This window comes from Tasmannia lanceolata, unplaced genomic scaffold (genome assembly GCF_043159265.1).
Source record: "Tasmannia lanceolata isolate RefF3 unplaced genomic scaffold, GAP_Taslan_0.1 ptg000003l, whole genome shotgun sequence".
In the NCBI taxonomy this organism is placed as follows: domain Eukaryota; kingdom Viridiplantae; phylum Streptophyta; class Magnoliopsida; order Canellales; family Winteraceae; genus Tasmannia; species Tasmannia lanceolata.
This window is the reverse complement of record NW_027518680.1, coordinates 10,968,060-10,981,108: the sequence shown is the minus strand read 5'-3', so window position 1 is coordinate 10,981,108 and position 13,049 is coordinate 10,968,060. Positions and strand designations below refer to the sequence as shown.

At 37.9% G+C, this 13,049-nt stretch overlaps 1 protein-coding gene across 1 annotated transcript; it reads right to left on the bottom strand.

Moving 5' to 3' along the window:
* Positions 1 to 749: 749 nt before the first annotated feature.
* On the bottom strand, positions 750 to 1,999 carry LOC143861176 (protein MIZU-KUSSEI 1-like). Its single transcript, XM_077372108.1, has one exon. It carries the CDS (start codon positions 1,873 to 1,875, stop codon positions 1,171 to 1,173), a length of 705 nt encoding a protein of 234 aa, XP_077228223.1. The 5' UTR covers positions 1,876 to 1,999; the 3' UTR covers positions 750 to 1,170.
* Positions 2,000 to 13,049: the final 11,050 nt, after the last annotated feature.

Below are 13,049 nucleotides of genomic sequence, written 5' to 3'. Positions count from 1 at the left end.
CAACCCCAGAGACTTGAAAACCCCCTTCCAAAACTCCAGTACCTTTGAGCAATTTTAAGGGACTTGATAAGCTCATTCGTAAATTGGTAACCCCATTTTGACACTAGATAACTCCAATCCCAAATACTTGAAAACCCCCTTCCAAAACTCCAGTACCCTCTGCCAATTTTCAAGGACTTGATAAGCCTATTAAGAAATTGGCAACCCCATTTTTATGCTAGATAACCCCAATCCCAGAGACTTGAAAACCCCCTTCCAAAACTCTAGTACACTTGGCTAATTTTTAGGGACTTGATCGCCCCATTCGAAAATTGGTGACCCTATTTTTTATACTAGATAACTCTAATCCTAGAAACTTGAAAACCCTCTTCCAAAACTTTAGTAACCTCTGCCAATTTTCAAGCACTTGATGAGCCCATTTTGATACTAGATAACCCCAATCCCAAATACTTGAAAACCCCATTCCAAAACTCTAGTACCCTCGGCCAATTTTCAGGGACTTGATAAGCCCATTCTGAAATTGATAACCCCATTTTGATACCTGATAACACCAATCGTAGAGACTTGAAAACCCCCTTCCAAAGTCAAAACGTGTTGTATATGCCAAAGGGTATTTTCGTCCAGCTTTTACTGACAAGACCTCTTTTGTCCCCCTTGATAATTTTTGAAAAGCATGGGTCCTGTTGATAATTTTGCCTAATGTTTGTCCCCCATTGGTAATTGGTCCAAATAAAAAAGCAAAAGAGAAATTACCCACTTCAAATTAATCAACCTTACTAAAAAAAATGATCATGTTTACCATGGCATTACTGAAAAATCCAACTTTGTTGGACTATATCATACATGGGTTTTGTTTTCTCATATTGATATCTAAGTTCACTTGTACATTTGAAACATTTCAATTCATAGAATTTCATTTTTCCACCTCCCTATTGCCTTTTCAATTCCCATTCCTTCCCTCCTAAAAATAAAAAAGCAAAAGAGAAATGACCCAGTTCAAATTAATCAAGCTTACTAAAAAAAAGTGTTCATGTTTACAAGCGAATAACTGAAAAATCCAACTTTGTTGGACTATCATACATGGGTTTTTCTTTGTCGATTGATGTCTAAGTCCCACTTGTACATTTGAAACATTTGATTTCATGGGATTTCATTTTTTTCATGTCTTTGTCATGATCTTAAGAAGAAGATGCTGAGCTCCTGTCCAGAACTCCCAACCGGGTTGATCATGTGAAACGACTCGGAGTCGAATGACCCGGTGACTCGCTCGAAGTTAGCCCTGAGGTACATGAGATCACCCTCGTCCGATTTAGACTCAGTGGGGACCACCCCAGCACCCACTGAAACAGACCTCATGAGCTTGAAAATAGCCGAGTCGGACTCCGACATCTGTCGCCGGACGGCGAACCCGACTTTCCGGCCGTTACAGTACATGGACCAGACCGGAACAGAAAAAAGAGAACAGGAGGATAAGTTTGGTGGAGCCCGCGACCGGTCACACTCAAGTGTGATTCGAAGGAGGCCATGTTGCATTTCTCTAGCGAGGTATGAAGTGGGGACCGCGAATTCAAGGAGGAGGAGAGGGGAGCTGAGTCGGCCTCGTGAATCGTCTTGGAGACAGAAGCTGACTCGGCCTTTACGGTACCCGAAGAAGGTGCCTGTTACCAGGGTGGAATTATGGTTGGAATCGGAATCGGTGTCGGAGGAGGAGGAGGAGGAGGTGGTCTGGAAGCCACAGCATGGGACCATGCATTCGACGAGTGACCGGAATGAACGCCGGAATCGGACGTCCTTAGTGCAGTCGACTGATGTGGCGGTGTCTATGATGTAGAGTGGGCCACGTTGGTTTCCCAAATCGATCATCCTCATGCTCATGTTGTAGAGAGAGAGAGAGAGAGAGAGAGAGAGAGGGAGGAGGAGGGAGGAATAGTTGTGGAGGAGTAGGGGACGGAGTGGGGTTTAAATAGGTGAAGAGAAGTGAGAGTCGAGTACCAAAAGAATGTGTTAGGAAATAATAATTAGGGTGTTTTCTTTGTGGGCTGAGGAATCACAGGCAATAATTTTGTCCACGAAGGGGGTGGTGGGTCCATCATTTGGCTGGCACGCGAGAGAGAGAGAGAGAGAGAGAGAGAGAGAGAGCATGCCCTACAAAAATAACAAATATGCTCAACAAAAATAACAAATACTCATCTCGTTTGGAGAGCAAGCTCTACAGAAATAACAAATATGCTCTAACAAATACTCCTCTCGTTTGGAGTTTCTTTTATTGGTTGTCTTTGAAAAATACCACAAGATTCTAGATTTCTCTTTAGAGACTTGTTATTCTTGTAATATTGCTAATATTTTCTCACCATTTTGTCAATTAGATTATAATTTTATGGGCGAAAATCCTCTCTCTCTCTCTCTATATATATATATATATATATATATATATATATATAGAGGAATAAGATTGTACGCTGTACGGTAGAGTGCCAAATCACATGGGTCCCCCATTTTTGGTGGGCATCTAAACCATTCATTTGCAAGGCCCCATCATAAATAGGGTGCATACCAAAAATCAGCTCCATAGGATCATCCTAACCCATCCATTTGTGGAGGCCAAAATGGACAGACAGTGTTTGTCCACAAATCTGCCCATTTTGGCCTCCAGTTTTGGAGGGGTTAGGATGATTCAATGGTGCTGATTTTTGGTATGCACCCTATCTATGATGGGGCCCTTGCAAATGAATGGTTTAGATGCCCACCAAAAATGGGGGACCCATGGCACTCTACCGTACCTAACTTTAGGTACGGTCGAGCGTACAATCCTTTTCCTCATATATATATATATATATATATATGTGTGTGTGTGTGTGAGAGAGAAGAGATGGTACTCCTGGAGTAGATAACTTTTCTACTCCTTACTTTAATATAACAGTTGGGGCTACATTATTTGGGTGATCCAAAGCATTCATTTGATGGCCCTCACATAGATAGGATGTGCCCAAAAAATCAGCTCGATAGGATCATCCTAACCCTATGAACTGTGGAGGAAAAAAATGGACAGATTTGTGCAGGTTTATACACATCCATTTTTGCCTCCACGGTTCATAGGATTAGGATGATCCTATCGAGCTGATTTTTTGGATACACCCTATCTATATGAGGGCCTATCAAATGAATGCTTTGAATCACCCAAACAATGTGGCCCCAACTGTTATTTTAAGGTAGGGAGTAGATAAGTTATCTACTCCAGGGAGTACTAGACCTGGCAAAAGCGACCCGTGCCTGCGGATCGACCCGACCCACCCGCAAAATTGTGGGTACGGGTCTGAGTTTTACTAACCAGTCAAAACTTACCCGCGGGTGACCCAACCCGCAAAAACACAGGTCGGGTCCGGTCAACCCGCAGGTCTTTTGGATTTTTTTTAAAATATTTTTATTTTATTAAAAGAGAGAGAGAGAGCAAGGAGATCAAGGCTAAGATCAAAACATTGTTGACTGACTTGAGTGAGTCTCTCGACTCTCTCGTTTAGTCGTTTATACTTTTAGGGTTTAGAGACTTACTAGTTAGGGTTTGAGACTTTGAGGAGAAAAGAACAGAGCAACCGAAGCTTGAAGAAGCCAAAACTAAAGGGGAGGCTCGGAATCGGATTGATCTCAAGCTTCCTACGAGCACAAAATATCGTAATTAAGTTATTTTCCTTCTTTTTTGGTTTTTTTTCTTTCTACATAAAAAAGTTGTTTTTTTCCTGCTGTTGAGTGAATGATAATGTTGGTCTCTCTCTTCTAATTCAAACCCATGTCAGGCTTTTCAAAGATTTCTTACTAGAAAAAAAGTGAAATCTCTGGAGAAAAAAAAAGCTGTTTGTTTCTTCTTCATTATTTCTATAAATTTGTTGATGCTTCATTTTTTCTCCATTTTATTCAGACATTTGCTTCTCTACTGCAGATCGTTGCCATTAGAAAACTCCAGGAAGAAGAAAACTTCTATAAATCAAACGGTTGAGATCATCCTATGGCAATGATTTTTGGGGCACGATCTATTTACGTTGTGTCCCATCAAATGAACGGTTTGGATCATCCTATGGTGTAGGCTGGACCGTCCATTTTGAAAATTAGGGAGTGAATTTTTGAAAAAATTGCGGGTCAACCCGCGGGTCGACCCGACCCACCCGCACCGGGTACGGGTCACGGGTTGCTGACTCGTAGGAATGCGGGTCATTTTGACCCGCATGACCTGCAACTGCATAACCCGCGGGCCGACCCAACCCGACCCACCCGTTTGCCAGGTCTAGGGAGTACCTTCTCTCTCTCTCTCTCTCTCTCTCTCTCTCTCTCTCTCTCTCTGAGAAAACGGTTTCTACACACATGTGTAGATAGGTTATCTACACACTAGCTTGAAATACAGTGGAGGCCCACATTGTTTGGGTGATCCAAACCATTCATTTGATTGGCCCTCACATAGATAGGGTGTCCACAAAAAATCAGCTCCATAGGATCATCCTAACCCTTCGGACCGTGGAGGCAAAAAAATGGACAGATTTGTGAAGGTTTATACCCGTCCATTTTACCTCCACAAATCATAGGGTTGGGATGATCCTATGGAGCTGATTTTTTATGGACACCCTATCTATGTGAAGGCCAATCAAATAAATGGCTTGGATCATCCAAACAATATGCCCTCCAATGTATTTTAAGCTAGTGTGTAGATAGTTTATCTACACATGTGTGTAGAAACCGTTTTCTCATATATATATATATATATATATATATATATATATATATATATATATATATATATATATAGAGAGAGAGAGAGAGAGAGAGAGAGAGAGAGAGGGGGGGGGAAATGGTTTGTGTGCAGCTGCACAAATAAGCTATCTGTGCAGCATGGCTGCACAAACCATAGTGGGGGCCACATTTTTTAGGGGATCCAAAGCATTCATTTGGAAGGCCCTTCCATGGATAGGGTGTGTACCAAAAATCAGCTCTATAGGATCATCCTAACCCAATCAAAGTTGGAGAGGAAAATTGACAGACACTGTTTCTGCCCATTTTTTCCCTCCACAAATGGCAGGGTTATGATGATCTTAAAGGGCTGATTTTTGGTACACACTCTATCCATGGAAGGGCCTTCCAAATGAATGCTTTGGATCCCCAAAAAATGTGGCTTTTATGCAGCCATGCACAGATAGCTTATATGTGCAGCTGCACACAAACCATTTCCTCATATATATATCCGCCCCTGCATTTTAACTTCATGTTCACCTGCTTCCTGAAAAGTAAGTAAAAGTGGGTGGAAATATCATTTCTCACGCACATATATAACTGGAAAGTAGCACTGTTAGCAGTCACGAGAAGCCTACAAGGGTCCACCCGTATGTCATCAGCTTGATAAGACCCTTAATTAGGTATATCACCCTGCCAATGAGTATATTTTCAACGTTTGTATCTTGTCTTTTGGATTAGTATCTTATTTCCATGTAAGTGGGACTCTCTTGGAGTTTCTTAATAGGATTAAGAGAAAGTATATTTTGAAAGATTTCTAAAATTGTGAGATTTAACTCTTACCGTTTCCTATTTAGAGTAGGAGAGAGACTGATTTAGGAAACCAAAATCTATAAATTTATTTTGGACCTCGTGCGTGGGTATGTGAGAAATGTCTCTTGAGAGATTGACGAGAGGGAGTAGAGGCCGGATTTGAAGAGATTACAGTGAAGGAATTGCGGATTGATCTGAGTTTCGATTGATTGAGATAATAAATATAATTTTTTTTCTTGCTCATGGTGGTTGTCTCATTGACTCACCCGTGGTATAGGAATAAATGAAATTTCTTAGTGTGTGAAAATGAGAGAGTTTTGATGCATTTTATCCTTCCATTGTACGGAATAAATAAAAAAATGTAAAATGCCCCTCAAATAGCTGTAATTAAAGTACAAAAAAAAGGTATAAAAATGAAAATTTAGAAAAATTTACGCAAAACACCTATTTTCTACTTCTGGTGGAATGGACTACTTAGGCTGAGCAGACCAGAATGGATGAAACAAAAAGAACGAATGAAACAAATTTCTATACGAAATATTTCGGTTGGGTTTTAGCTCCATTTTTCAAAACAAAACAAAACATAATGCTTCGCCCATTTAGGACGAAGCAAAACAATATTAATAATTAAACAAAGAAATACATAGATGAATATAAACAAAAATATATGTATTGTGCACTATTAAGAACATGAAATAGTTAACAATTGACCCCAATTTGTTCATCAATATCTAAAAGTTTTTTTGGCATATATTCAAGATAAAGCTATGTATCATATAGCTAGCATGCCCAAGTAGCTTTTTCCTTTGAAAAAAGGACAAAAAATTATATCAATAGAGAGGAAAAATATATATAGAGAGAGAGGGTCCGGCGATCGAGATGATCAAGGAAATACAACAAACAAGGGAGAAGAAAGGATAAACCATACAAAAATCATTCAAAGGGAAAAGAACCCGGGGCGGCACCTTAGGTTTTATTAATAAGAAAAAAAAATTGTTACAAGAGGACATAAAACCTTGCCTCTAATTGATCAAGATACAAGAGGAGGAAAAATAAAACCACTTTACAAAGAAACATGTAATATTTCTTTAGTGCGATTATAAGGAATACATAATTGGTCACATCTGACAACTCCTCTAGAGTTCTTAGGGAGTGTAGCCAAATCCCAATAAACTGCATTAGTTTTAGTATCACAAGTATGATTGGCCAAGCTGTCCGCAACAAGATTAGCATCCCTGAAAAATCTGTGTAATAACAAAACTCACGCCAGAAAGAATATTTCTTATTTATGTTAGAATATAATGAATGTGCCGAGGTGTTTTGTCTTTATCTTTGATGATGTTAACAAGGACAAGACTATCAGATTCAATCCAGATTTTATTAATCCCTAGAGCTGCACAGTAACAAAGACCATCTCTCATAGAAATGGGACAAAACAAATCTTACTCTACCATTATTATCTCTAATAATTACCCCTCCTCCAGTTATACTGGGATTTCCTCTAGTTGCACCATCCATGCTCAACTTTAGAAAATTGCCACTAGGTTTCTTCCATTAAACTAAAAAAAAAAAAAAAAATTCACTCACTTCCGACTCTGCCCTTGAAGAACCTTTCCTAGCTAGTCTAGCTATCAGCCTCCTTATTAGCCAATCTTCTTACATGATGAAATGATATGGAGGTTCTCTCCCACTTGATTGGATCGGATATGCGGCATGTAACTTTTAAACGAATAAACTATATGTTCTTATTCTCAAATAAAACAAACTGAAATAGGAGGTGCATGGTGTCTAACTTTCTGGACGGCAATACCAGCTCCCCTTCATCCGCTATACTTTTATGTGAAAAATTGAAAAGAAATCCCTGTCTTTTTCTACTTGTTAAGAGGAGTGAGACATGGTGTCGTATGTTCATGCATGGGCAATGATGGATCAGGGTCAGGCGTGGCTGTCACGAGGGTATAGTCAAAGTCGGAAATTCCTTTTGTGCTACAGAACGAGGAGAAAAGAAAAAACAGTGGTCCTCTCTCTGTCTCTCTCTCTCTCTCTCTTTCTCTCTACATATAATAGGAATGGGAAATAGAACACAATGCAGTGCTTATTACACAATCCTTTTGTTTAAGTTTCAAAATCTCTCTATCTTTATGCCATTGTGTGCATGAAGTGGGGTTAAGGGCTCTATTGTGTTGCCGTGCGTTATCATGTCCTTATATAATAGATAGAAATACTCTTGGCTGCTTAGCTGCTTATGGACAAATCAAATTCCGAGCTGAATCTTTGTTATTGACGTGGGACAGTTGTAGCCCAACATCTCATCACCTTCAACCTAATGGTCTTTTAATCAACTTTTCGAATTCCGTAAGCCGTATTTGGCAACTTTAAAAAATAAAATTCCATGGAATATTTTTGGTGCATGGAAGTGAGGGGAGCATGAAAACTCTTAAGAATCAGTAAAACAAAATACCAATTTTAAGTAGGCATTATTTTTCACTATTTTTTCACTAGCATACAGTGGGTCCCACCTTTAACGGATCACACCTCAACTGATGGACGTTGCCATTCTTATAGCTCAAAAATCATAGTAATATAAGATTTTTTTTTTTGTTGTTGAACACGGATGGTAAAAAACACAACATAGCGGCTTCACCCTCAATGTTTAAGAGGACACATTATTGGAGTTAGGATTGCATGATTGGCAAGATTTTTAAACCATAGTAAATCCAAATCAAGGCTTATCAGATGGACGGTTTAGCTCCGTCAAAGGTCTGGGTCCCACTTGCCTATTGGGCTCGATTTATATGTTTTAATACCCAATAGAATGAAATCCCCGATGATTAATGAACACACTGACATGATATTTTTGGGAAATGAAATCCCCCCCCCCCCCCTCCAACCGATAAAATTCCCCCCTCTAACGGTTTCTGTAAGAATGGGCACCCCCATAACGTTTTTCTTTGCCTTTAAAACTTAACGAATAACGTTAAAGGGGGGATTTTATCCTTTGGGAGATATCATTTTCCTTATTTTTTTCTTTATTTTTAAGTGACTCGTGCAAAGTTGATGGAGTTAAAAGAGGTAGGGGTAGACCGAAAACAACTTGGTAGGCGTAGACCGAAAACAACCTGGGTAGGATCAGTGAGGAAATACTTGAGGACTAGGAACATAACAGAGAACATGACATTGGATAGGATAGAATGGAAGAAAGTAATTCATGTATATGAACCCAACTAGTGTCAGGATTAGACTTAGTCAATATGAACCGGGTAGATCCATTTACTTTCTTAATGAAAGTTTTCTTACGGATTCATTAGCCGACCCCAACTAGTTTGGGACAAAGGCTTAGTTGAGTTGAGTTGAGTTGTTGATGCTCTCTCCACTCCCACCAATTCGACTCTCTCCCTCCTACAACCGTCTCGATTACATGGACCCATGATTATTCCATGGAATAATTTTGCATGGTTGCCTAATTCTTGGATGCAATGAGAAAAAAAACTCCTGAGTGAACTATTTTGGAGCCAATTCCGAGCTTTTCCCGATTGATGTGAACGCAAGTATTAAGTTTTGCTTTTCCAGTCCTGCATCCTTTTGTAAGAAAAAGAGCACAAGATTAAAAATGTATATAAAAAAAGCCTCTCATCATGACAATTTCATCTGTGTAGGCCCACCTACTGATTTTCAAAACTAGGTTTTTGCACGCCCGCTGCTTGTGTCTCTGATTTAATAAATAGTGTTACCCACTTAGGTTTCTCATTCATGGAGCTTTCCCTGGCCCAAGGGACGTGTGCTCTCCGTCTGGGAAGACCTTCTCCTACTTTTGTACAGTCACAGGGAAAGAAACAAAAGACCATCTCCAACTTTTGTACAGTCGCTGAGAAAGAAACAAAACTACCAGGGATCTCCACCTCCACTTTTGCAAAAGTAAGTTCCTTATTCTAATGTTTGGCTTGAAAGAAGAATGCTTTCTTATAATAAAATATACTATAAGCTTATGAGTACAATCATGTCATGTTCCAATGAGGTTTAAATTAGGTATGCTCAATGAATGGATCATTCATTAATATCACCATCCTTAAAAAATGAATGGGTCAAGGGTTTTCAAACCTTTTTCTTATTAATTAAGAGAGACACACCCCCTTTGTGCATTGGAATCAATGGAACTGTGTGAATAAACTATTTTATAGTCTTGCTCTCATGTTTTTATGATTTGGATTAGTACTTAAATAATTTCTAGCATTCTTTTCTTCCATGCGCCTCATCTCCTTTACTTACCTTTTTCTTAGATATCATAGATTTCCAATCACCTTTTGCTTTTTGCTTGATCAAGGTTTGGGGTTTTGCTGATTAATTAATTCTTTCATTGGAAATGTTTTTTGAGGGCATCCTATGATTACTTTCATATATCTTTGCACCCATTTATTAGGCTTTGATAGAGTTCGTCTGTGACTAAACTAAAGCTTGCATCTAATCTTGAAGTGGAAAACAACCATTCAAAAAAGGTGAAATGCTAAGATTACTAGTGTCAAACAGCATGGCCAGTCAAAACCCACTTACTTTCCTGCCAACGAACTTTATTTCACCTCTTTAATCCTTTGGGGCAAATTATATGTTATCTATAAGAGGAACGCTAGACTCAAGGGCACCCTTGCAAAAATGAGGTGAAAGGGCGCCCCCGTTGACTTCCCACCACCAAATTCTTTTGACTTTTCAGCCATTATTAATGTACTTTGGTGATGGGCAGCCAATGGGGGCGCCCTTTCACCTCATTTTTGAAAAGGCGCCCCTGAGTTTAGCATTCCTCTATCTATAAAGATAGTTTAACCATTTTGTAAAAGGATATAGGAAGTGATATATCCTGCCTCTTTTTTTACTTGGGACATCTCTAGTGGTCGTCCCAAGTAAAAAAAAGGGGGAGAATATATCATTTCCCAAGGATATTTGCCACTTGTCTCTTTGTAAAATATTATTCAATCAGAGTCGTCTACTTTATAAAGGGTTAGATTTTTAAAAATTATTTTTCAAAACATCCCTAACACCAACTTCCATCAAATTGCCTCTTGTTTTTATTTATCAAATTATATTTTTACCATTGATTAAAATCATAAACATCTGCCTTCTCTCTATCTCTCTCATGCAACCTTCTTGCTTCTCCTTTTCTCCTCTGCTCAAAATAAAGCCTATATGTACATTGGCTTTGTCATTACTTTCTTGATGCAGTATGGCCATAGTCGACAAAGGTATTGTAAGCTCCATCGCCAAAACCCCAAGTTAAATGAACAACCCTAAAATGTGTCACCACCTAGGTTAGGGCCTCGGGCCCAAAGTTGACTCTGTATTCACAATGTATTAATCTTTGTTCGTGGAGGGGTTCAAATCAGGTTACAAGTTGAAAGGTATTAAGCACCACCTCCACTACACCTGCCTACTAATACCAGTAACCCTCAGGAGTAATCTAATCATGCATTTTAATCAATTGATCATAGTGGGAGTCAAAGCTAAATCATTCCATCATGAAGAGAAGATGAAGAAACAGGTAACATGAACACATGATTAATGCATGAAATTCAACTAATGTGTGTAAACATCTCATTTTGTTCTACTTGTATACTTAGACATGAGTCTGTTGCACTGTCTCTAGTAATGAACAATCATTAATCTTCTCCTTGATGAGATTAGCTTTGTAGTACTTAAATATGGATGATCAGATAAATATTTTAATAAATGCTCATCTTTCAAGCAAAATACTTTGTTTTGTTGATCCAAAAAGAAAATCTATCAAAATTGATCCGTCTAATGTTACTTAATGGATAAAATTTTTATTGATGTTAGATTGCACAAGACACCCAAAATTTCAAAATTGTAAAATATTAAAAATTTAACCCCCTTCCTGGTCCTAAGCTGATCTAAACTTCATCAAATGAAACTGCAAAAATCTGAGATTTGTGATTGCAAATTGGGATTAATTGCAAATTTCAAAAATTGTTGAAACATTGACATAACTTTTCTAATTTGCATGATTTTTAAAATCTAGGCAGAAGGATTAGGTCCATATTCACTAAAACTCTCTATATCTTGGAATTTGAGGCCCATATATAGTTAAAACTTAAAACATGATCAACGCAATCTACATAGAAGAAAATTTAGAATTCTACACAAGAAAGAATTTTATTGTTCCTCATTTCGAAAGAGAGAGTATTTAAATTCCCAAAATAGAGAAAAATCTCACCCGATCTTTGAAATTATTTTATTTGCTGCTTACAATCTGGAGAAAAAGATTTGAGGAGTTGTCTACAATGCAAACGTTTCACCTTAAATTTCCAGGTATTTAATATGTTTTCTGGCTAAATTTCCATAATTTCTTGATAGATTTTCATTCTTAGATATCAATTTCGTTATTCTTTCAAATCCTAGAAATGAATTTACGTAATTTCTGCTACTTCATTCATTTTTGTTCATATCTGAGAATTTCAGGTCTATACTTCAACTCAACTCTTTTATCTAAGAAATCTAGATCAAAATTACAAAGGTTTCATTTGATTTTAAAGTTTCATAAACTAATTGAATTAATCTTTCCCTAGGTAGTTAATCCCAATATTTTTGTGTAGTTGGCTCTATATTTTTTTCATAATCATAGAATTTTCATTTGATTACCTTCAATTAGATTCATTTTTCAAGATTAGATCTAGTTTGGATAGGAGTTTTGAGATATTCCCATAGATCTGAAAATATTATATATGCAGCATATTGTGAAACCCAGTAAACTAGAGTACATACCTATGCAAATAGAGTCAAATCTTAAAATTGAGAATTCACAATCGCACATTCAATGTCTGCAATCGCACAATTAGATGCGGTCATAGACATACAACGATTTGGGATTTTTCTAAATCACTTTTAGGTTGGATTTGAATTTATCTAAAATGATTTCATTTGAAATACAGAGTTTTTTCATGGTGTCCGACCATCAAGTCCCTTGTGGGCGGTACCACCCTTGATGTTTGATCCAACAGCAGGTCACTTTTTAAGATGCTGCTGTTGGATCCAACATCAAGGGTGATACTTTTATCGTACCACACCCACAAGGGACTTGATGGTCGGGGACCATATAATTTCTTTGAAATACAATATCAATACATTAAAATAGGTCTGAGTTGTGATATCAGAGTTTTAAAAATCAAGAGATCATACATATCTAGAATTTTGAAGTTTGTAATCCGAAAAAAGAACATGCGATTGTAAATCTAATCGCGATTGGGTGCGTAAGAATCCGCAAACACAAATATGAGTAAATTTACAATCACAAATATATGTGCTATCACAAATGGCAACAACACAATCCTGTGCCAGTACTTATGGTTCTATTTTTCCACATCATGTCATACATCTTGTCTCATATTAGCATTTTGAATATGAGTCGATGGTTCTATTTTTCCACATCATGTCATACATCTTGTCTCATATTAGCACTTTGAATATGAGTCGATAGTCTCTTTTAATCTATGTTCAACATAAAAACTCAGCATATTCGA

Coding starts and splice junctions, on each gene's coding strand:
- LOC143861176 (XM_077372108.1), bottom strand. CDS start 1,875: ATGAGCATGAGGATGATCGATTTGGGAAACCAACGTGGCCCACTCTAC.